Below are 25,408 nucleotides of genomic sequence, written 5' to 3' on the forward strand. Positions count from 1 at the left end.
TCTCCCCATGAAGCACCTTTCTTTATGCTTCCCTATCAGGGTGTCTTGGACCCTGAGCTCTGTAAAGGTCCTTGGGATGCCCAAGTGGGTACAGTCTGGCCCTTGGTCAGGCATGCTGGACTCTGCTGTTGAGCTGTGTGGAAATGGGTGGAGTCCTTGCCACAGAGGTGTGGATGTAAGGCAAAGCACACTGTTTGCTGCCACTCACAGCAGATGTGCTGGCCCTGACCCAGGTCTGCATCCCGGGAACCCCATGATCTTCTGGGGTCATCTCGCCCTGGACTTTGTACTTGGCCAGGAGCATTAGGCATGTGTTCAGGTCCCATCCATGTTCAAGGTGTGTCTGCACACTGGATGAGGGAAAAGGTGGCAGGCTGCAAGCCAGCAAGGCTCTTAAGGCTCAAGAAGTACTGAGTATCAGCCCCACTCTCTGTAAGGACACTGAAGAGGCCACGGTCTCCAGCCCCCTTCCCATACGACAGTGTGTCAGTTCCACTGCGATAAGGTGAGCAATTTTTTTTTTTTTTGGTGTGTGTGTGTGTGTGTGTGTGTGTGTGTGTGTGTGTACACGCGTGTGCGCGCGCGCGATGGAGATTGAACCAGGGCAAATAGCTCACACTGTTGCCTATGACTTGCTCATATTTTGCTGAAGATTTTTGTACCTGTACTTGAGGCATTTCGCTCTGTCTTTTTTGTTTGAGATATTTGCTGGCATGATGGCAACCCTGGCCTTACAGAAGGGACTGCAAAGAAGGCCTGCTTCTGTTTCCTGGAAGAGACTGGATGATTCGTACAGCCCTTTTCTTACAGTTCGGCAGTAGAATGTACTGGAGAACCTGTCCTGGGCCTGTTATTTTCCTGTTTTGTTAATTATTAATTATATTACCTAATATCAGATTGTCTGTTTCTTCCTGTGTGGCTTTTATGTGTTTTTCAAGGAATCAGTCCCTTTCATTAGCTCACGAGGCTTATTCACAGTCACATCTAAAATCCTTTTGGTCTGTTGAGATCTGTCCTGGAATGACATTCCTCTTTCACCTCTGGTATTAGTAAGTTGTATCAGTTTTTTTCTTTGATTAGCCTGGCCAGAAGCTTTGTTTTAATAAATATTTTAAAGGTTTTTAAATAGTAATTTATTTTATGTGCATTGGTGTCAGATCTCCTGGAACTGGAGTTACAGACAGTTGTGAGCTGCCATGTGAGTGTTGGGAATTGAACTTGGGTCCTCTGGAAGAGCAGCCAGTGCTCCTAACTACTGAGCCATCTCTCTAGTCCCTGCAAGAAGCTTTTATTAACCACTTTCATAATCTTTCCAACAGGCAGCTTAGGCTTTGTTGATTTTCTCTTCTGATTTCCTATTTTGAGTCTGATTTCTCCTCTAATTTTTATTCTTTTCATCGATATACTTTGGATTGGTTCTATAGATCAAATTGGGATATACTGGTCAAGTTGGTCTTACAATTTGCTTTTCATTTTATAGCTTCCTGAGGTGGAAGAATACTGATTTTGGACCTTTCATTTTGGCAATAAACCCATCCCCATGCTGTGTGTTTCCCTTGAAGTATTGTTCTTATTGTGTCCCGTACATTCTGATGGGGTATATTTCCATTTTCATTTCACTAAAAGTGCTTTAAAATTACTCTAGAGAATACTTCTTTGATATGTATTTAATGTAGAAACTTGTTATTCAATCTCTAAGAATTTATGGATTTCCAAGCTGTCTTTCTGTTCCAAGTTTAATTTTGCTGTCTCTTGAGAGATTTGCATGGCTTCCATAGTTTAATTAGTAAGAGTTCGTGGCCAGAATGTGGAGACCTCTGTCTGATCTTGAAGAGAATGCATTTGTGCCACTGTGGGATGAGTAGTCTGTGTCCATTGGATCCACTTGGTTGATGGTTCTGGTGTGTTCAGCTTTACTAATGTCACACCTGCTGGGTGTGTCCATGTCTTATAGAAGTACATTGACGTCTGCAACTATAATAGTGGACTCATCTGTTTCTTGAACTTCTGTTAATACATATTTTTGAGACAAGGTCTATGTAAACTAGGCAGGCCTAGAACTCAGAGATCTGTCTGCCTCTGCCTCCTGAGTGCTGTAATTAAAGGTGCACATCACTATGCCTGGCTTTGTATTAATTTTTTGTCTTAGGTGGTTTGCGGCTGTTGCTAGGCACACACACTATTTTCTTGGTGAGCTGAGCCCTTGGACAGCATGTGATGCCCCCTTTCTCTCCTGATGCTTTTCCCTGCCTTGAAGTCTGCTCTGTCTGAAACGAATATAGTGAGTTAGGCTTTCTTCTGATTACAGTTGGCACACGAGTAATTTCTTTCACCCTTCACTTTAATCCACATGTGTCGATGTCTACAGCAGATTTCTTTTTTCTTTTAAATATTTTTTATGTGTACATGCCTGACTGTATGTTTGTGTACCACACGCACCCACAGAGTCAAAAGAGGGCCATTGGATCATTTGGAACAGAAGTTATAGGACGTTGGGAGCGGCCATGTGGGTGCTGGGAATTGAACCCAGGTCTTCTGCAAGACCAATAAGTGCTCCTATCGGCTGAGCCATCTCTCCAGCCTCCTAAAGTGGATTCTTGCAGACAGCATGTCGTTTGGTCTGAGAATCCCTACATTTTGGTTGTTGTAATGGGACCACTAATATTTGGGGGTGCTGCTGACAGGGATGACGTCTTCCACGACTGCTCACGTTTAACCACTTTGGTTCTGTCTTCGGCTCCTAGTCTGCATTTGTGGTTTTGATTAAGTATCATATGTAGTGTCACCTTCTCTCTTGTCCTAGTGCATCCCCGCCCCCTTCTTTTCCCAGTGTTTATCCCGACACTCACAACGCCCATCTACACTAATCCACGTTCACTTTCAATAACCGGACTGCTTCAAGGGCAGCAATGCTTCCTTCCCAGACTCCACAGTTCCAAAGCGCTGCTAGTTCCTTCTCTGCCCTGGAGTCTGTGCTGGGCATTTCACTCACAAAAGCTGAGTGCAATGCATGCATTGTCTCCAGAACTTGGACAAACTGTTGTCTCGTAGGCAAGAAAAAAAAAAAAGAGAAATAAAGGATTTTTTTCTACCTTGACTTATTCTTTCTTTGGTGCTTTTTGCTTATATAAACCCAAATTTTTGGTCTGTACAACCCCCCTTCTCTCTAAAGAACTTCCTTTGTTTCTTGAAAGCTGTAATGAGTTTTGCCGGGGAATTTTCACTCCGTCCATCTCAAGGGTAATTTTACAAGATACAATGAATACTAGTTTCCTCTCCAACCTCAGTGTTTCACTCTTTTTCCTCCCTGTTGTCATTTTGAGGCAGGCTCTCACTGTCCAGCTTGGGCTGGATGTAAACTCCTGGTCCTCCTGCCTCAGCCTCCGGAGTGATGGGATTACAGGGGTGCATCACCATGCCCGCTCCGATGCCATTTTTATTGTTTGTTTTGCATTTACTCTGCTTGGGCTTTGTGAGTCTTCTGGCTCTGTGCTTTGGTGTCTGACTGGAGTTTTGGGAAATTCAAAGTCAATGTTGTCTGTGTCCCCCCTTTAAATACATGTCGTAGTTGCCCAACAGTTCTCATATTTTCTGTTTCCTGTTCCTAGTCTCTTCATCCCTGGTGTTCATCTTTAGAAGTTTGTAGGACATATCCTTAGGTACTGGGAGTCTTTCCTCATCCTGTGCAGTTGTCTCTGAGCCTACAGAGTGCTCTTCATTCTGCTCAGTTGGTAGGATTCCTAGCAATTCCTGACTCTTCCATGTAACATGCATCCTCTTCATGTTACTCACCTGGTCTTACATGTTGCTGGCCTCCTCCATTAGAGCTGCCGGGTAACCAGTTGTTTCAAATTCCTGGTCTGATGCTTCCTGACTTGCTGATACAACCATGGACGACTGTCTCTTCGGTTTGATCGTCTCCTGCTAAAGGCTGACTCCATGTGTTCGGTGAGGAATTCCAGGAGCTGAGCCTTTAGTGATGTGGTAATCAAAAGTGTGTGTGGGGGGGGGGTTAGGTGTTCTGTGTATAGCCTATAGTCCCAGATACCTGGGAGGCAGGAGGATTGCTTGAACCCAGGAGTCTGAGACCAGCCTAAGCAACACAGGGAGATGCTCCTCAAAGAGTGTAAAACAACAGAACTGAATATAGAACCTATGATCACGGCTGTTTCGGTGGGCCTGAACTTGTCTTTGGTTTCCTCTCACTTGGCTGGGACAGGCCAGCTCTGGGGACCCGGCTGTGGGAATGTTCCTTCTCTCAGTTAGTCAAGGCTTTAATGAAACCTGTGCCTGTCACACTCCAGTGGAAAGGCAGCTTGTTGAAAAGAACAGAGTGAGGGAAGGGTGTGCTTGGCCGGGGAGCTCTGGCAGTGCTGGGACACCCCTGGCACCAGAAAAACAGCAAAATAAAACCCAGGAGGCACTAGTTATGTTCCACACTGGTCAATTGCCTCTTCCTCCCAGAAGCATTCCATGATTCTCTTCTATCTTTCCTGTGAGGTCATAGCAGAGCTCACAAAGTTAGACTTGCCAAAGTGTGGGTTCCTCTTTGCCTGGTCCCCTTGGAGTTTTCCTTGCACATTTGTCCACACTAAGTTCTAGCACACATATAGCCTGATCAGGGTGCAGAACTGGTCCTTCTTGAGCAGGCCAAATAACACAGGTCAGTCAGCTGGAGCAAGCAGGGCAGAGATTCTGGAATGTACCGTGTACTGTGCTCAGCATAAGGGCAACAGCCTCAGGTACAGGCTGATCTAGCAACTGCAAGGATCCAACGTGGGGGTTCTGGGAGAATGGGAGAAGCCCAAGGAAGGAGCAGCTGCCAGACGCACCCAGTTTTGGAAGGAGCCTTGCCTGCCAGAGTTCTGAGGAAGTGATAACAGTTCAACCATTTGTGGTGGGTGTTCAGACGGTGGAAGACAGTCCAGCCATGGATGGCTGACCAGGACGGCTGACCAGGGAGGCTGGGCTGATGGTGCTCAAGATGACCGAGAAGACTACTGTGATGGTCCAGTGACTGCCAATGCGAGTCCCATGGTCGTCAGGTTCACCAAGGAGGCAAGTCTGGTGATCAACGCTGGTCTGGTGATGGATAGAAAGACCATGGAGGCCCATGGCTGGGTCAGTGGGCTCAGCAGGAGACGAGGAAGGGGTTTGTGTGTGTAGGAGCTGTGGATGCTGGTGCTGAGAGGTTTCTCTGCAGGAGCTCACAGCCAACCAAGGCTTGGTGCAAGGTGTCCAGGATGGCCAAGGTGCCACGTGTACCCTCTGGAGAGAAACAAAAGGGTGGATTTCTTTATCTGGTCCACAGAGTCACTTCTCTCTTCATGTGGCTCGCTTACCACTGCCCAGCCCTGCCCAGCCCTGCCCAGCCCTGCCCCCCATGTTCCTTCTTAACACCTAGATCAGTAGTTCTCAACTGGTGGGTCGTGACTCCTGGGGTCAAACAACATTTTCATAGGGGTCACATATCAGATATCCTGCATATCAAGATATTTACATTACAATTCATAACAGTAGCAACAATTATAGTCATGAAGTAGCAACAAAGTAATTTTATGGCTGGGGTCAGCACAGCATGAGGAACTGTATTAAAGGGTCGCAGCGTTGGGAAGGTTGAGAACCGCTGTCCTAGATACTCCTTGTCTCTCTCCACTGCAATGGGCTGTTTCAAGTCCTGCCAGCAGGTGAAGGCTCACCTATCAGTCTCCCTGGGAGGCCCTGGGAGGCAGGGTCGGGTGCCGGGCGCAGCTGGTGGAGTTTCGCTGCTCTCGGCTTTGCCTGGGCAGCGGAGGCCACAGGGCCAGGGCTTTAGGCAAATCCCAGACACTTGGCAGGCTGGGTCTGACTGTGTGCCGGGGAACTCCCTTCTGATAGGTCAGCTGTCAGAGCTGGGTCTGACTGTGTGCTGGGGAACTCCCTTCTGATAGGTCAGCTGTCAGAGCTGGGTCTGACTGTGTGCCGGGGAACTCCCTTCTGATAGGTCAGCTGTCAGAGCTGTGGGGATTTGTGTACGCCGGGCGGAACTCCCTTCTGATAGGTCAGCTGTCAGAGCTAAGGTCTGACTGTGTGCCGGGGAACTCCCTTCTGATAGGTCAGCTGTCAGAGCTGGGGGATTTCAAGCACAGAGGCACTGCCTGGGTCCTGGCCACCGTGGGCTCAGTGAGCAGTGCAGTCTGACTTGCCAGCAGGCTACCCCACCCTTGCCAGCTGTGCCCATGGTGCTCCAGTTGTGCCAGCTGCCTGCAGCCTCTGCAGCTCTGTTCTGGTCAGACAGTAGCGTCTGCTTTTGAAGTCTTTCCTGACTATGGCCTGCAGGCACTGGGGTGGGATCAGAGTGGATGTTCTGCAGACAGCGCCGGAGTTTTGATCCAGACACCCCACAGCTGCCATCCATTCTCTGCAAGGCACTCTTGCCTACCTGGTGAGGGATTCCGGTCCAGGGCGTTCAGCAAAATCTTCCCCAGGGCTCTTTTTGATATGTTCTTCAAGAGAGATGGAGAGAGGCTGGGTCAGATCATGTCCCACCCAGCAGGTGGAGAGTACAGACTCCTGGAAGCTTCCATGAAGTTCCTTGGGGCTGGTCCCACATTCCCTCTTCCATGGTCCTCTTTATCCCTTCCTGCCCCCTCCCTTCCTGCCCCCCTTCCTGTCCCTACCATCCCTTCCTGCCCCCTCCCTTCCTGCCTCCCCTCCCTTCCTGCCCCCCTCCCTTCCTGCCCCCACCCTCTCTTCCTGCCCCTTCCCTTCCTGCCCCCCTCCCTTCCTGCCCCCACCCTCTCTTCCTGCCCCTTCCCTTCCTGCCCCCTCCCTTCCTGCTCCCCTCCCTTCCTGCCCCCCCTCCCTTCCTGCCCCCCACCCTCTCCTTCCTGCCCCTTCCCTTCCTGCCCCCTCCCTTCCTGCCCCCTCTCCCTTCCTGCCCCCACCCTCCCTCCCTGCCCACCACCCCCCCTTCCTGTCCTCTCATCTTGTCTTCTTACCCTGAACTCCCTCCCTGCCTCCCACCCCAAAGCCTGGCCACACTGGCTTCTCCGAGACCCCCAGTGGACTAAGGTCCTTAAGCATTTGCTCATCTGCTCCTCAAGTCAAGTTGTTTAGTGCGGCCTTCTAAGCAATGAAAGGCTGTGTAGAAAGGAAGGACCAGAGAGAAAGAGGGCCAGGGCCACACCTGCAATCCCAGCACCCAGGAGGTGGAAGCAGGACCAAGATTTCCAGGCAAGCCTGGGCTACATAGTGAGATCCTGTCTCAGAAGCAAACAAACCTAAACAAAGAAAACACTACACACCTCACTGCTTCTGGGACTGGGCTGAGCCTCGGCTGCTCTCAGGCTCATTCCCAGCTCTTTGTCTGCCCGGCTATGTGATACAGGGCCAGACCTGGGCAGCCCATGTCCCTGGCAGCCTGCTGTACAGCAAAAGTGAACTCTCAGAGCTCCCCCTGTCTCTGCCTCCCAAGTGCTGGGATTGAGTATGTGCCAGCATTCCTGGCTAGTTAAAAAATAATTTTTTTTTCTTCTGGCAGTGGTAGTACACACCTTTAATCCCAGCACTTGGGAGGCAGAGGCATCCTGATCTCTGAGAGTTTGAGGCCAGTCTGGTCTACAAAGCTAGTTTTAGGACAGCCAGGGCTGTTACACAGAGAAACCCTGCCTTGAAAAACAACAAACAAACAAACAAGCTAGAAACAACCAAAAAAAAAATTTTTTTTATGTAGAATGTGCCAGGCTGGACTCACACTTGTGGCAATCCTCTGCCTCAGCCTCTCTAGTGCTGAGATTACAGGCACCACTGTGCCAAGTCTTCTGGTCTTTAATAATTTGAAACCATGTTTATTTTTTAACTATTTTGTTTAATTTTATGTGTATGGCGTTTTGCTCACATGTATATCTGTGTACCGTGTGTGCTGGGTGAGTGCAGAGGCCACAAGGTGTTAGATCCCTTGGGACTGGAGTTACAGTTGGTTGTGAGCTGCCATGTGGGTGCTGGGAATTGAACCCTGGTCCTCTGGAGAGCAGTGGGTGCTCTTTCGTTATTGTCTTTGCTTGTTTGAGACAAAGTCTCTCTACGTAGCCCTGGCTGTCCTGGAACCCACAGTGATGCCCTTAACCACTGAGCCATCTCCCCAGCCACGCAGCCATGTTTAAAAGAGATGTTACATTATTCTTTCTTGGTTAAACTCCTTTGGTCTTTAAAAATTATTTATTTATTATTATTGTATGTATATGCATATGTGTGGGCATGTATGCCATGGTACATGTATGGAGGTCAGAGGTCAACATTATGTGTTTTCTTCTACACCTTTTCAATGGTTCTAGAGATAGAACTCAGGTCACCAGGCTTTGGCATCTCATGCTTTACCCGGTGAGTCATCTCGATAGCCAGCTCTGGGCTTTAATTACAGTTACACCAGACTCCTAAAATGATCTGGAATATCCTGCTCCTCTCTAGGTGGCTTCTTGGAGCCTCCATTCTGAGGAGCACCTGCTGACTGTGGGAACCAGAGCCCTGGGCCTGCCACAGGCTCCCCTCAGCCTCCTGGCCTCCCTTGGCTCCCCACCGTGTTGCCCTCAGGTCCCCTATAAACTCACCTTGGCTATCTCACCAACACCTTCCTCTGGATCTCCCAGCTCACCTCCAGCCCTGCGCCCCCCCTTCCCTCCAGGACCCCCCATGTTCCCACCAGGTCCCGGAGCCTCTGCAGGAGTTGCAGCACGTCCACCAGCTTCTCTTCCAGCAGTGACAGTCGTACCCGCTCTGTCTCCACCATCTGCAGCTCCAGCCTCAGATGCTCCGTCTCCATCCGCTGCAGTTCTGCCTGGGGTAAAGGGTCTCAGTGCGTTTCTTACAGCTCTTTCCCCACGATGGATGTTCATAGCTCCCTAGCAAGGTTGCTGGCCTCCCTGGCAATTTGGCAGAGATCCCCTAATCTGGCCTCCTGTGCGTGTAAGATATCCATGCAGATAAACCACCCTGGGGCCAGAGAAGCTAAGTGCCTGCCCCAAGCTGCATGGTGAGCAGGATGGTGAGCAGACGCACACGCTTCTCTAGTCTAACAACTCCATTCCCTCTTTTCTACTTTTTGGTTTCTTTTCTGTTTGATGAATCTGTGTTGGTGGCAACCAGGAGAAATCCATGTGACTGGCTTACACAGAAGGAGCATACTGTAGGCTATGTAGTTGCCATCCCATCTTGTCGTAGGGCCCTGGCTGAAAGGACATTCCAGGCATCTGTCCACCTTTCCACAGCTGTGTGGCCAGGAGTGCCGCCAAGGTCCCAGGGTTGATGACAGAGGAAATGTCTGACGTTTACCCCCAAACCAGGTGTGTCATGTGACAGGCACCTCTTATTCCCAGAGTGCTCATGGTTCCCTCTGGCTTTGGGCAGGAGTACAAAAGACTCTGTGGTTCCATCCACCTCAGAGAGGACTAGAGACTGGCCCATTCTGGAGCCTTCCTGCTCTGTCACCTTGAAGTTTACTTAGAAAAGTGACAGCTGTACCTTTCCTTGGGTGCTCCCTGACTGCCAGTTCGTACTTCACATCTGACGGTGGCCCTTCCCCAGCAGCTCTCTGCTGGGGAGATCCTGGGTATCAGGATCAGGGTCTCAGGGAACAGTGCTGTGGTAAGAATGGAAACATAGCCCGAGATATAGCAGACCAACCTAGAACCCTGGGTGGTCTTCACCAGACGTTGACAGTCAGAGCTGAGCTGTCAAGCGCTCACTACCCACATCTACTCACTTGACACATGCACACTGGCCCTGTTACAAACATGGAAACTGAGGCACAGAGATGCTGAAGCACAACATCACACAGGTTCTAGAGCTGGCACTGAAGCCAGGCAGCCTGCTCTGGCATATGCTGTGGGCCCTGCTCTGACCCACGACTTTCCACTGTTCAGGGCTTAGCTTCCACCCTGAGTCCAGAGTGCAGGGTGGGGATCCTTAGGCAGAGTTCTGCATTGACAGGGAGACCTGGCTGTCATGTGTCCCTGGAGAAGTCAAGGGTGACTTCCCCAATGGGCCTGGAATTAGAGTTTGTGTACCTTAATCTTTACCAAAACACATGACCTGTAGGAACCTGGTGTTTCCTGTTATCCATCAGTCACCTCTCTGTCCTTCCTTATAGGAATGCAGCTAGTCCTTCTGTGTGCATTAGACACTCACCGCCCAATAGGCCAAAGTATTGCCTGGTTCTAGAATCACAAATAGAGCCAATTGAGATCTTTAAACTGAATTGTTAAAATGCCCTCCTTAACGATCCCGAGATTTTTCAGTCCGTGACTCAAGGCTGAGGATTCAGAGACACAGACAGGAGACAACATGTTTGTGCTCTGACAGTTGTGCCTGTAGCCCATGCAGCTGTCCCCTCAGTTCTTGTGAGCTTCTGCTTTGTAACCAAGCTAGTCTGGGATGGGATTCTGTGACTGGCTATCAAAGGTTCCCACAAAGTGAAATGAGAGGAAACCACACCTACTGAGTTCTGTTCACAGCTCTGTGAGTGGGCTATAGGACTGCAAGTCCCTCCAGCTGTAAGATCTGGGATCTTAGGGCCCTGCTGACCTCCTTCTCCGGTGTCCCCAGGGTCTTTCCACTGCAGCCCAGGGTCTGCAGCTGTTCCCCAAGCCTGGTGACATGGGTCTCCAGCTCTAGGGTGCAGATGTGGTCAGCACCATCACAGTGGCCAAAGGCAGTCTTGAGAGCCTCGGCTGTCTGCCCATCACACCTGCAGGAGAGAGAAGCCAGAACTGCAGGGACCTGCTGTCCCTGTGCCTCAGCGTTGAAAGCAGATGTTGTCATAGAGCCTGTCTGCTCAGCATCTTCCTGGAGCTCCTTGGCTTCTCAACGGGACTGCCAGAGGTGCCTCCTACAACCTGGCTAACACCCCCGCTGTTAGGATTCTGCCACTCCTCCAGCTTCATGACCGCTCATGTGCAGTTCAGTAGCTAAGTAAGGGGTCTTATGTCTTACGTCATCCTTGCACATCGTGGTCACACAATCTGTGCGTGCATGGTGTGGCGTAGCTCTATAAGCCCACGTGAGTATGTGCAGGGAGATCCTTAAAAAGCCAGTTACAGACTCCCCCCTTCTCTCTCCCTCCTCCTCACATGTCTCTCCCACAGGCCTGGCCATGCACTCTTCTGTCCCCACCCCCACTCCCGCTTCCTCCTAATAAAGCTCTGATACTGGGTTTTGTCATGCCTCCTGACCTTTCCTCGAAGAGTAAAAGTGCTGCATTTAGAACCAACCCCCGCCACCACCCCACTCAGCCTGCCCCAGAGCCTCTGCCTGCTGTTCCCCCCTGGACCCTTCTCACGCCATCTACATTGCTGGACAGAATTGCCTCCAGGTCTCCTCCCACCCACCCTGTCTTCACACTCTCTGCCCTAGCTCCCTCCCTACAATGGAGGGCCCAGGATAGCATGGCAGCCTTCTCTTTACTATTGTCTCAATGGTTCAAATTTTGCCTGGCACACAAGCAGGTACTTAAGTGCTTTGTATGGACATAAAGAATGGGTGATACAACCACCCCTGCAAGCCATAGCACTTTCCAGTGTAATAAACGTACTGTCCCTGAAAGCATCTTACATCCTGACCTCATGTCCTCGAAGACAACGTTACAGACCTGCCTTCAAGGCAAGGAGACCGCAGCCCAGAAAAACCAGGCAATTTGGGATACCCATGGGTGCCGAGCTCATTTTCATTATCCTTTAATATGATACAAGGGCAACACCCGTGGGTAGCTGAGAAAGAACCAGCCCCGGCCCAGGCTGGGGAGAGAGGAGGGCTTTGAACTGTGTTGTAGGAAGTGATGGATAGCTCAAAAGTGACAGAAATGGAACAAACAGGTCTTGGGACAGTGACCACGGGAGTGATGGCTGGTGGGGAATGAATTCCCCCACAGCCTGTGCTCTTGAGGGTCTTCTCACTTCATCTTTGTGCTTGGTGGGATGTTTTTCAACGTTGGAGCTATGACTCCCGGGAGGGGCCGTCAGGGGCCAAGTATGGCTGTATCCCACAGCCGTCAGCTTCTCATGTTGAAGCATGTGTGAAGGGCTCTGCAAGGCAAAGCTGCCTTCCTGGGGGTTCTGTGTTTCTGGTCTCCACTGCCAGGCCAGGGCTATCCAGACACTTACCTACTCATACAGCCTGAGGGCTGCGCCAGAGATACCTCGACATGGGCCTGTGGGGGCCTTGACTTTTCCTGCAACCTTTCTTCTTCCTCTTCCTCAGAGGCAGCCTGGCCTTCCACGGAGCGGAACAGCTGCTCACCCTCTGCTGGGGAAACATATCATCTAGGAACTGGAGACCCAACCTGAGGACCATCCAGCCCTCCTCAGGAACATGTGTGAAGTGAGGCGCTGGAGACACTGTCCCCTTCCCGTTACTGGCCCAGGGCCCCGGGGAATTGCATGGGAATCCCTGAGCTCCAGCCACGATGTCTTCCATTTCCTCAGGCGACACGTGAGAAAGCATGTCTGGTGTCAGGGTTGAGCATCGGTTCCTCTTCAGGACAAGCACCTGGATTGGGGCACTGGGTAAGGGCTTTGCAGGGTGTTAGCATCAGGTCTCAGAAGACTTTCAGTTCTCAGTTTTGGGGGGTTATGGAAGAAGAGGTGTCCAATATGTGGCCTGTGGTCCCCAACAGCTTTGATGAACTTCATCCTGACTGGAATGGGTGACAAGAGCTGCCCCAGCCTATTGCCAACCAAAGCCCTCGTCCCCTGGAGCAGACCAAAGTCTCCTAGAGAGCCTGACCCTTTTCTGCACCCATCAGGCTGTGCCAATCAGAGGCATAGTGAAGGTTCTGGAAGAGCTGGGAACCCTCAGAAAACAATGTGGGGGTCAGTGAGTGTTTGGCCAAAATGAACTCAGATGAGGGCTGATCTTCCTGCTCTGGGCTTGGAGGCCTGGGTATGGGGTGGAGCCAGGGAGGACATGCATATACTGAGAGTGAGTAATCTCAGGATAGGGAGGGGGCAGCCAGGCATTAGAGGCGGCTCCAAATCTATAGACTCTTCTGAGAACCCATACTTGTCTTTTAGCCTGAGCAGTTTGTGCTGACCGACATGACACGTTCAGACTTCCCTGCTTGAAGCAGTATTTAAAACCAAAATGAGACTTCACCTCATGGGGGACCTTGGAAGCTTCTTGACACAGGCATCAGGGATCCCTGGCTCTGGACATTTATTACCCCCTCCTGCCATCACCCATGGTTCCTCAGGGCTCCACTGTCTGGTTGGGCCACCCAGAAACACTGCAAGGACTTCTCACGACAGTGTTCCTAATATCAACAGTATATGTCCCTCCCATGATTCCTCCTCTGCAACTCATCTTCATTGTCCTGGGGCCGAAGGCAGGGGTAGGTAGAAGGACTCTGGCCTTGGAGTGTGGGATGGAGACCCAGTCCCTGGCACACTGTGGAGGTGAGCTGCCCTGATTTCCAAGGTTCGGGTTCTTGTGAAGACACCACAAGACAAGCCGTTCAGGGTGCTACAAGCCAGCCTGAGTAGCAGGGTGGGGTTTTTCTGATACTTGAGCCCTCACAAGCAGGGATGAGGCATGGGCCTAGCAGCAGGCTGGGCATGTGGGGACTGACCTTCATCTGTGTCTCTGCTCCTTAAGCTGGTGTCCGACTGCTGGGCTACCTCTGAAGTGGTGTCCACACCTCTGGTTCCTCTAGCCTTAGGTTCAACGTTCTTGTTTTCTGACTGTACACTGGCTTGTAGGGGGGTTAGGAGCTGAGGTCCCTCTGACCTGTGAGAGATATGTTTTGAGACATTTTTTATTCAGGTATGCCACCCGTGATCTACCACCATTGTCCTGGCAAAGTCAGGCTCTCATAGGCTAGAAAGAATGTTAAGATATGTTCCAGTTTTCTTTGCCAACAGGGAACAGACATGAAACCCAATTTTAGAAAATGGGATGTAAGGAAAGATCTGCACACACTATGAGACAGATTTCCCTCCGTATAACAAGAATCATGAGAAAGGAAATGTCCTTTTTGGGGACAGTTATGTGGTGGTGCTGTACTTGGTTGCAGCAGTCATAGTGTGACCATGAACGAGTATCTGAGAGAATTGCCCAGTAGCTGGGTAAGAGCCCCGACATCTTGAGAGGCTGAGCTACCCAGTCCTGAAGCTAGCTAACTCTGGACTTAATATGGTTGACATTTAAAAAATATTTATTTTTATTTTATGTGTATGAATGTTTTACCTGCATATGTCTGTGTGCTGGGTGCTGGGTGTGTGCTGGGTGCCCATGGAAGCCAGAAGAGGGCACAGGAGCCCCTGGAACTAGAGTTAGAAATGGTTGTGAGCCACCACGAGGGTGCTGGGAACTGAACCTGGGTCCTCTGTAAGAACCGTGAGTGTTCCTTACTGGTTCCATCTCTCCAGTCTGGGTGGGTGGATTTTTTTAAATTAATTTATTTTATATGTATGGATGTTTTGATTGCATGTGTTTCTGTGCTCCACATGTGTGCCTGGTGCCCACAGAGGCCAGAAGAGGTGTTTTGGATCCTTTGGGACTGAAGTTACAGATGGCTGTGAGAACCGTTGGGAATTGAGCCTGTTTCCTCTGGAAGAGCAGCTAGAGCTTTTAAAGGCTCAGCCACCTCCCCAGCCCTATGTGAAATTTTCAAAAGTTTACACCTTTCACTTTTTTATTTTCAAAGAGACAGTATCTCACTGTTGTAGTCCATGCTGGGATTACAGACATATACCACTGTGCCTGGCTAGACTCTTTTCTTTCCACCTATTTTCACATAATTTTCATTACATTCTATGTCTTGGCCATGAAAGCCTTTAACTGAGGAATCTCTGCTCTCTGGGATTTGGAAACTTACTTTATTCCCCATCAGTCTCCTTGACACTCCAAGGTTCCCATGTTTTGAACATTCGTTTTCTACGTCCCTGCAGTTCACAAGGTCATATAATAGAGAAAAAAACTGATATAAAATTAACATTTTATTTACCTACTTAATTATTTATCTTTTTTTTTTTTTTTTTCAAAACTGGGGTTCTCTGTGTAGTCCTGACTGTCCTGGTCACTCTGTAAACCAGGCTGGCCTCAAACTCACAGAGATCCACCTGCCTCTGCCAGCTGAGTGCTGGAATTAAAGGCATGCACTGCCATCGCCTAGCATGAACATATTTATTAATGAGCTGGTAACCTATTAAGCTGGTGTCCATGCCTCTTACTTTACAGCAGCTCCTGTACCCCACCACCCTTTTTGGCACTCAAACATTTCTGTCATAGTCTAAGATTGCAGCTGTCAGCTTCTTTTCTTATTTATCACTGTGACAGAGTACCTAGCAGAAACAACTTAAAGGATGCATTTCAGCCCAGAGTTCGAGTAGCTACAGTCTATCCTGGAAGGGAGGGTGTGGAGGGGAGGGTATGGAGGGGAGGGTGTGAAGGGGAGGGTGTGGAGGGGAGGGTGTGAAGGGGAGGGTGTGGAGGTGAGGCTGTGGTGGTGGGAGTGCAAGGCAACGGTGTCTTGTGTTTCATGGACCAGGAAACAAAGTCTGACAATGGAATGAGGCTGAACTACATCCCAGAAGACTTGCTGTCTTTGTTTGTTTGGTTGGTTGGTTTTGATTTTTTGAGACAGGGTTTCCTCTGTGTACCCCTGAATGTCCTGGGACTCACTCTGTAGACTAGGCTGGTCTCAAACTCACAGAGATCCTCCTGTCTCTGCCTCCCAAGTGCTGAGACTAAGGTGTGCTCCACCATTGCCCAGCAATTCTTGCTGTCTTAGTCAGGGTTTCTATGGTAAAACATCATGACCTAAAGCAACTTGGGGAGGAAAAGGTTTATTTCATCTTACAGTTTGTAGTCCATCTTCAAGGGATGCCAGGGCAAGAATTCAGGCCAGGAACCTGAAGGCAGGAGCTGATGCAGAGGCTATGGAGGAATGCTGCTTACTGGCTTGCTCATAATGGCTTGCTCAGCCTGCTTTCTTATAGAACCCAGGACCACCTGGCCAGGGGTAGCACCACACACAATGGGTTGGATTCTCCCACATTAATCACTAAATAAAATGCCACACAGGCTTGTAACAGGAAAATCTGGTAAGAACATTTTCTCAATTGAGGTTCCCTCTTTCCAAATGACTCTCTAGCTTATGTCAAGTTGACATAAAACTTACTACCTGTGACCCCCTCCCCCAACAACTTCTTCCAGTTAAGCTTCATCCCCTTAAGATTCCATATTCTCCCCAGACATCTTGTGACTCAGTGTCCAAACATTTCACATTTCAACCATAGCAATAAATAATGTCATTGTCCCTGATTCACAGAGAAGGGGATGGAGACACAGAGAACCAGAGCTATCTGCCTACCTCAGAAATAGAGGACCCTTGAACGCCTTTCTCCAGACCACCATCTAGGCCTTACCAAAGGGGAAGGAAGCCCTGGAGTGATACAGCATAGCCACTGTCAGCTTTGGGGACTACAGGTCACATACAAGGATTTGGGAAGAGGAAACCCCCGAGGCAGGGTCATGGCAAGGAAGTCAGGTAAGGAAAAACTTCTGAATTTCCCAAGAACCCCAAGTTGGCTGCAGAGGCAGAACCATTTTCTGAGTGTCCCGTGTGGCTCCTGTCTGCTAACTGGGATTTAACTGAGTCCTCTGTGGTCCACACAGCAGCAGAACCCCTTGGTAAGTCACCAGGAGACACGCTGTACTTCCCCGGCCTGTGTTCTCTAGGTACCTTACTGGGTACCATTCTCTTTTAGTATCCTCAGTAGAGTAAGGGTGTTTCTGGGAGATGTCAGGATGTCAGTGGTCCAGAAAGCATTGTTGGAGCCTCCCTGGTGGCGTGATGGTCCTGGAGAAATGGACTCTGGTGACTGCCACACTTCCTTAGACCCTGGTCTTCCATGTGGCTGGGTGTTCCCTCCCGATGGCCACACCCACGCCCTCCTGGAACACCACTGAGCCTCTGATAGCTTCCACGTTGCAGTCCATGGCCACATCTGGCTGCCAGCCCAGAGGCTTAAACAGTCTGACAGGAGCCAGATGTTGCATTGTCTCCCTTCCATCCTAGAAGCTCCCAGTTCCTGACAGACTCCCTTCTTGGTTCTGTGATGCCAAGAGGCCTCAGAAGCTGCCACTATCCTGCAGGAGACCATGGCTTTGCTGTGTGAACTCTATAGCCCCTCACCCCCTCTGAGCTGCCTCATTTCATTTCCTGACTTGTTCACCAGTGAACAATGATGGGGTTCTACCCTGGGTTGGATATTGGGAGTCCTATGATAATGAAATGAAGTAATAGAGTGCCTGCCTTCACTGATGTTTGAGGTGAGTTTAGGGGGCACCCAGATGTGTGGTGGTATTCTAATTGTACTGAAATGTGATTTTGATTGTATGTTAATAAATAAAGTTGCACGCGGGTCAGAGCTATTAGAGCCATAGACAGAGTGTGGCAGTGGTGGCGCACGCCTTTAACCCCATAGATCTCTGTGTGTTCAGGGATACAGCCAGCATTGGAGACATATGCCTTTAAGACCTGGAGGGCTGTACATACAGACAATGACGAGGCAGTCACGTGTTTGGGTTTACAACCAATGAGAAGGCAGAATGACTATGAAATGACTTACACACAGGGAAATAGCTCTCTTTCGGGAAGCTAAGACCACCGCAGGAGGAAGGGTGAGATTTTAGCTCTGAGCTCTGATCTCTTGGCTTTCTCTTTTACATTGGTTCTGTGTTTCTTATTTAATAAGATGGTTGGTTACATCTACATAGATGAACAGGGAGACTATGTGCATCCAGATAAGTATTTACTTCAATGTCTCTTAAAAATAGTGAGCACCAACTATGTTCATAGCAGCACTATTTGTAGTAGCCAGAACCTGGAAACAACCTAGATGCCGTCAACTGAAGAATGGATGAAATAAATGTGGTACATATACATAATGGAGTACTACTCAGCAGAGAAAAACAATGAAAGCATGAAATTTGCAGGCAAATGGATGGAACTAGAAAAAATCATCCTGAGTGAGGTAACCCAAACCCAGAAAGACAAACATAGTATGCACTCACTCATAAGTGGATTCTAGATATAAAATAAAGAACAATCACACTACAACCCACAGAACCATGGAGGCTATAGATATAGCATGGAGGTCCCTAGGACGACTGTAGCTTATAATAAATTTCGGTTTTACTCAATTCCTGAGCAAGCCTCAAGGAAACATCTCACTATTAAGCTAAGAATACATATGCTATCAAGCTGATAATAGAAAAATAAATACATTAATTTTAAACAATAAAAAAATAAATAAAAATAAAAGAAAAATTTGAAATATTAAACAAACAAACAAACATTTTACTAAAGTAAAAAAAGGGAGAACTAGGGACTCATCATTCCTCTCTACATTCTATTCTTTCCCTTGTTTTATATATTTTAAATTTTTTATCGGTGGATTCTGCTGGAGTGTCCGATACAGATAAGCACTGGAGGGCCCCTGTTGCAAATCACCCTCTGGAGTGATGGAAAGATCTTTCTACTAGCACGTGGAGGAGACCCGATCTAGTGTTGGTGTGGCCCTGGGGTTCTATTTATGTCTTTCCTCAGGACAATGAGGTTCCTCTTTGGATTCCTGAGCACTGAACGTGTCTCGTGGCTGCTGCTGAAGCCCAACATGGCAGAGACCTAATGGGTCTTCATGAAAAAATCTACCCTTCTGATGCCAATGGAGATTGAGAGCCCAATATGGCCAGCTTTGGCAAGCACTAATGTAAGCCTAGGAACTGTAGCCATGGAATTGGATTCTCCAGAAGAGCTGCCAGCTAAAGTCGTGTGGCGATCAAGAAAAAACGGGCCTTGGCAGTTTGTGTTACTGGAGTTGTATCCATGCCAGTGGATGTCCACACACTCGAGAAGAGAATTTGACATTGCTGCTGCTGCTGTTGCTGTTATAGCAATGGCAGCCACCGCTGCTACTGTTTCTGGGATTACCATTTCATAATTGCTTACTACAGCTAGCACAGTGGAGACCCTGGCAACAAAAGTAGCTACCACAGTTAGTTAATCTTCCATTCTACTGGGCATGATAAACTTAATTCAGTAGTTATATACATCTTGATTGGCCTTGAAAATTATAAATTTATAAACTAAAGCTCCAGTTGCTTTTGGGATACTATCTTACAAGGACTCCAATGTACAGTATGGCTCGTTAAGGAAGGGAATGGCTCAGTTGCCTTTAGCCTACTGGCTATGGGTGGACCTCTGTGGGTCTTTTCTGTGTTGAACACACAGATTGCAAGCTCAGTGCCACTTTGAGATCTTTGGCAGCAGTTAACTCTGCAGTTCACACACGATTGAGCCTGTATGATGAGTATTCAGAGATGGGTAATTCCTGGGGGCACTCACCAACCTAAGACAGAGCACCTGTGTGGCCTGGGCAGGCGTCTCCATGACGGGTGAGGTGACCTGCTGACGTCCCACACAACCCAAGTCAGAAACTCACTTTTTAATAAAAGGGGGACCTGTAGGTCCCTGGCCCCCATTTTGGGTAAGCCTTGCCTTGCTTGCGGACCTTGACCTTGATATCCTTCCTATACTAATTCCCTGCCAGTTTCCACCCTCCTGAATGCTAAAGGGAAGTTCCTTGTCTGTGTATCCTGAATAATGGGCGTTAACAGCTTAGATGCAAGATTGTAAAACATCAGTAGCGAACTTCTGCCCTCCGGGGTTCTCCCATTGTGCTGTAAGCCTATATTTAAGACCTCCTCCCTTCTTTAACAAATGACATTCGGCATTTAAAATTAAAAAATATATATATATATGTATATATATATACTGCAAATGTAATCTATGAATACCACAAATGTAATTAATATGAGTGTAATTAATGAATATCATGAGTGTAATTTAAAAAAATAAAAATTAAAAAATAAAAAAACAAAAAAATAGTGAGCACATTAGTTTATTATCTTAAAAATTTTTTAATAGTGATATGATATGACTTCCTTTAAAAATTATTTAAGCTAGGTTGGAGGTATAGGCCATAGGTAGTGTTTATCTAGTATGTGTGAGCATCTGGGTTCTATGCCAGCACTGCAAAAGGAGAGAAAAGAACAAAGTAAAAGGAGGGAGCTGACTTAAGGGAAAATGGTGATAATATCAGGTACTCTATGCATGTGGCAAACAGAGCTCAGGCCTTGGGAAAGTCTGGAGGTTAGCAAATTCTAGTAGTGAGCAGTTTGGGGCATCATTAGAGCAAGGCTCTTCCCAGACAGGCTTCCTTTGCATGGAGAGCCAAGTAACCCTGTAGGAAGATAAAACCTATGAGGCCAAGAGATGAGCCAACCTAGAGTCTGCCTGAGGGCCTAGCAACAGGTGCTGTCAGAGGTCCTGATCATGTCTAGCCAATGAGGGGCAACCATGCAATGTCACCAGCTCTGGATGCAGCCTGGGTGCTGGGAGGAGGGTATATAAGGCTCTCCCCATTGCTGAATAAACGAGTCTGCTGTTTTCCTTTTACCTGACTCCCAGAGTCTGTGCTGATGACTCCACACCTTCTCATCCCCTGCCCTGAGGGAGCTGTTAGGACACAGCAACATCTGGCACCCAAACAGGTTCTGATCATCTCCCTCCTCTGAACAGCACCTCTAAGATGGTGTGTTTTAGTGAGACCTCAGTATTATGTGTTTTCAGTACTTTCAGGAGTAAGTGTTGAGACCCACCCCCCTTTCTTTCCTTTTTTTGTGTTGTCTGTCATGTTTGTCTGCCTGCCTGCCTGGTGAGGAAGGCACATTTTTTCTGTTTTGGTTTTCTCCGCACCTCCATGTAAGGGCTGACCCCCAGGAGGTGGAACCAAGGCTTGGCTCCCGAACACTGTTCCTCATCTGGAGATACCAAGTGGGCATATGGATGTGGCCTAAAAAAAACATGGAAGTCCCCCACTAAGTATAAAACATAAAGGTCCAACACAATTTTACACCCCTGTTGGCTGCCATCTTCTCTCTGACTGTTGCTCACCTGCTGTCTCCCTCTACAAAATGGGAAACTTCTCCACCACCTCCACCCCTCCAATGTCTGATCTTTCTACAGCATCCAATGATGATGAGGCAGACAGTTCAGACCCCACAAAACCTGCTGAGGAGAGCACGACCACGGTTAAAACCATATGTTCTGCTTCCCTGTCAGCCCCACTCCCGCTGCAGGAGGCTACACCTCTGCTGAGGTACCCTTGAAGTGAAGTCCCTCAATGTCCACCTGCCCAAGAAAGTGGAAGTTCCCTCATACTGCATTATGCCCCCCAGCTTCTGTAGTGCCCCCCCTCAGCCTCAAAGGCAGGTTTGGCAACCTGGGGAAAAATGCCACCAAACTAGCCCTGGATTCCCACCCAAATAGCTGAACTCTCCCTCATCTGGAAGGTATTTAATGGGTTGGGCCTGGATTCACCTTACTTTGAACAGGTCCTCACTCAATAGGTAATGCAACTACAGACATACTGTGGTCGGTATTAGTCTACTCAAAGCTGTGCTGGAGCCGGCCACCTTTCTTAGCTGGAAATTGGCTTACAATGATCAAGCAGAAGCTTAAGCACAAATGAACCTCTTAACTAACATTCTAGTAATCCTTGACAAGCTCATTGGATGAGGTAACTTTTTCCATCCTGTCCATCAGGCACAGATTGGCCATCAAGCCTTCTACCAACAGGTTTCTGACCTGGCCTTCAAAGCTCTTAAGGCATGCACCCCAAGGGACTCTTCAGCTTACTTCTGCAATCTTATTCAACAGCCAGGGGAACTTTTTACTGATTTTCTCACGTGTTAATGAGGCAGTGGAGCAGAGAGTACACCTGCTCCCTACTAGGGAAATGTTACAATCGGTTTGGGAAGGACTTAATGCCCCACCTGCAATGTGGTCACAGAAGTCCACAATGAGGACATTCGTAAGTGGGTACTGGCCACAAGAGATCTTGACCCCAGTAATGGTCCCATTGCTGCCCTCACAACTTCCCTGAATATCTTCCTTATGGACAGGCAGCATGCCAACAAACTCACCCAAAAGTTCCCAAGTAGACAGATCTTGCTGGAGATGCTGCAAACCAGGCCATCTGCCATGTGACTGCTCCTGGGCAAAACCTAGGACCTGATGCCCCAGATGAAATAAGGGATTTCATTGTACAAAGGATTGCAGATCACAGCCTGTTGAAGCACCAGGCCCTTTAAACTCCAAGCAGGGTGCTCTTCAGCCATGCCAGTAAGAAGAGGCTCTGGTAACCCAAAAATCTATTGGACACTCCCCATTTTCCCACACTCCCCAGTGCTATCTATCTTGAAATCAGACAAGGGCAGAAGTTATGACCTTTGACTCTTCATTTTTTGAAAAGGTTTATCATAATATTAAAAAGCTATTTGATTCCTCCTGATTGGTAGGGTGGTATTTTTAATCCTTATTCTCTTTAAATGTCTCCTGCAGCATATTCAACAGCAGCAGGCATCAACTAAGGTGACTCTTCAGATGTTATGACTCTTAGATATCCTGCTCATAGACCTCCACAGGAGGTTATGCATGCCTGGTTCTCTGAAATTCAAAAGGCTACTGCCTAATCCTCTCCATCTGGGCAGCTCTCCAGGAATGGATATTCTTTCAGGGCTGGAAGTCAATGACAGGTAAGAGCTTTTTGGGCAAGCCAACCTAAGATAGGCACAGTCCAGTTGCTGAGCCCTCCTGAGGCAGGGTCAACAAGGCCTGAGCAAAGAACTCTGGGTCCTGCTGAGCACCCACATAATAAATAAAAAAGGGTGGATATATAGAAAGATAAGGCCTATGAGGCCAAGAGATGAGCCAACCTGGAGTTTATGTGAAGGCCTAACAACAGGCCATGTCAGAGGTCCTAATCGTGCCTAGCCAATGAGGGGTGACCACATAATGTCACCAGATCAGGACATAGCCTGGGTCCTGGGAGGAGGGCATACAAGGCTCTCCCCATTGCTGAATAGATGAGTCTGCTGTTTCCTTTTACCTGACTCCCAGAGTCTGTGCCATTGACTTTGTGCCTTCTTACCCCCTCCCTCAAGGGAGCTCTTAGGACTCAGCAACATACCCCGACTCTAATAGTTTGAAGCCACGATGTTGCACGGTGTACATCTAGAATGTTCCCTAGAGGCCCATGTGTTGAAGACTTGGTACCAGCTTGCTGTTACTGTGAGGGGATGAAGCCTTTTAGGAGGTAGGACCTCAAGGGATAAAGTAATTTTGGGTGTGCTCTTGGAGGGTGCTTTATTGTGTTCCAATCCCTTCTTTCATTCTTTGCTTCCTGGTCCCCCACCCACAAGCATAGTTACAAATCCATTTCTTTGGCCATCCTACCACGCTGGCCACATTCCAAGCACTCAGCAGCCAACATGGCTTTGACACCACTTTGGAGAGCACAGAGAGAAAGAGAGGAAACTTCTGGCTCATGTCAGGGCAGCACAGTCATGGATGTGGATCTAAACAAAGGCTAACAGGTAAGTTTCTCACCACAGGCCCCAAACAGCACGGCTGACCAACCATGAACATGGATAACCATAGTCATGAGCCAAGTACACCCTCCCCCATCTTCTGTGTTGGGGATTTGACAGAGGGCCTCATGTATGAGAACCCATGCTCTACTCATGACCTGTTTCTTAGGTACTTTGTTATCATGACAGAAAGTTGACTAATTCAGACATTGTAGAGCATTTCTCTGATTTCTCAAACTAAGCCAGATAAATAGTCCACTTTTTTATTTTGAAAGATTAATGTCATGATACTATAACAGTAACTTAAATGGGGGGAAAAGAATTTTATATTACAATTCAGTATGAAATGCTCAGCTATAATGAAGTTTTCAGGCACTTTCAGACACTACACATAATGGGTGAGTCTGAATTGGAAAGGGTCAGGGTAATGTTTATTTGCGTGTTGTTGGCATCCTTCGTATATCCAATATTTTGAAACACAGGCTAAGAAAATGCATTCAGATAGGAAGATAGGCAAGTAGATACACAGACTCATGAAGACATAAGTGTCAGAAGATACAGTGTCCCTCAGCAGTAAGGAGACAGCTTCCACCATCTGTGATGTGGTTGGGAAATAATGAACAGCTCTTGGGGAATTCCAAACAAAACAAAGTATAATGCCTCAACTCACATAGCCTTGTGCTTTTGGAAAATTCTTTGCATATTATATCTATGCAGAAAATTGTTCACACATCATGCAGAGTTCAATGCTGATCTTAGATCATTGCTGTGGACCTGTTTCATGCACCAATGTCCAGCTGGCCATGCAGAAGCTTTGTAGGAGTAGGATTCAGGGGCTCATTTTCCTGGCAGGACCCCAGATGTGAGAAGCCCTGTAGTCATGCCCAAAGTGTCCTTGAGGAGACAGCCTCTCCTTGTTCCTGATTGCTCCCCAATCTTGGCCTCGTGTCTTCCAGGCCAGCCTATTTCATGTTGATATCTTGTAGACAGGCACAAGGGGGTTGCTGGTCAGTCATAAAACTACATCTGTGCCCTAGGAGGGTGCCATCGAAGGTCCCTGTCTGCACATGGCCTGTCACTATCCTGCCTTTCCCTCTGGGATCCCTTATGGTGGAGGTTTTGGCTCATAGCTGCTCTACTGTGGGTCAGTTCTGAGGCTTGCTTGCTGTCTTTTCAGAGGAAGCGGCCACCCCAGCTGATGGGGCTGAGCAGAGGCTATATGAACTTGACACACAGCTGACACTTAGAAGATGCCAGCTCCCATGCTTGCTCACAGCTTCCTTCCTGTTTACCAGGTCATCTCCATCTCTCATTTTGTTTCCTTCTCTTGGCTCCACAGTTTAAATCTGATCTACACTGTCCAATATGGCAGCCACTAGTCAGAGGTGTGGCTATTTTAATTTAGAATAATTAAAATCAAACAAAGCTACAAATCCATTTTTTTTTATAGCCACCGAACCACACCACTCACATTCCAAGTGCTCAGTAGCCATACATGGCTCTGGCACCGTTTTTGAGAGCACAGAGAGAAGGAGGGGAATCTTTTAGCTCATATCAAGCCAGCACAGTCCAGTCATGGACATGGATCTAAACACAGGCTAAGAGGCAAGGACTAGTTTATAGTCATTTTCCCCAGAAATGCAATTCTCACCTGTGAAATGCTACCTCAGCTCACTGCTATGCCAATGTGGTAAAAAGCCTGCTTTTCTGCCAATGATCTGAGCCCAGAATTGGACTCTGTTGTTCATATGAACACAAAATATACCACAATTGAGATTCTCCACACCATCCCTGCTGGGGCTCGAATGTGTGTGGAGGACTTAATCCCCAAATCAAGATGCTGATGGTATTCAGAGGCAGGACCTTTGGGGGGAGGTTAGGATCAGATGATATCATTGGGGGAGTCCCCATGGGGGTATTAGTGACTCTGTTAGAATAG

At 48.2% G+C, this 25,408-nt stretch overlaps 1 protein-coding gene across 3 annotated transcripts in view; it reads right to left on the reverse strand.

Moving 5' to 3' along the window:
* Nucleotides 1-1,652: 1,652 nt before the first annotated feature.
* Efcc1 (EF-hand and coiled-coil domain containing 1) overlaps nucleotides 1,653-25,408 on the reverse strand; it is a 37,734-nt gene continuing 13,978 nt past the window's right edge. The window contains exons 3-8 of one of the 3 annotated variants that reach the window (XM_028853634.2): nucleotides 13,598-13,755; nucleotides 12,135-12,276; nucleotides 10,561-10,723; nucleotides 8,681-8,815; nucleotides 6,422-6,485; nucleotides 1,653-5,268 (exon numbers count right to left, since the gene is read on the reverse strand). In XM_028853634.2, coding sequence (XP_028709467.2) covers nucleotides 5,132-5,268; nucleotides 6,422-6,485; nucleotides 8,681-8,815; nucleotides 10,561-10,723; nucleotides 12,135-12,276; nucleotides 13,598-13,755 — 799 coding nt within the window. In that variant the 3' untranslated portion in view covers nucleotides 1,653-5,131. Of the gene's footprint in view, nucleotides 5,269-6,421; nucleotides 6,486-8,680; nucleotides 8,816-10,560; nucleotides 10,724-12,134; nucleotides 12,277-13,597; nucleotides 13,756-25,408 lie in introns of those variants that run through there. The other 2 variants (XM_037203874.1, XM_037203875.1) reach the window with 2 other exon arrangements.

Source organism: Peromyscus leucopus, chromosome 3, assembly GCF_004664715.2.
Source record: "Peromyscus leucopus breed LL Stock chromosome 3, UCI_PerLeu_2.1, whole genome shotgun sequence".
Taxonomy (NCBI): domain Eukaryota; kingdom Metazoa; phylum Chordata; class Mammalia; order Rodentia; family Cricetidae; genus Peromyscus; species Peromyscus leucopus.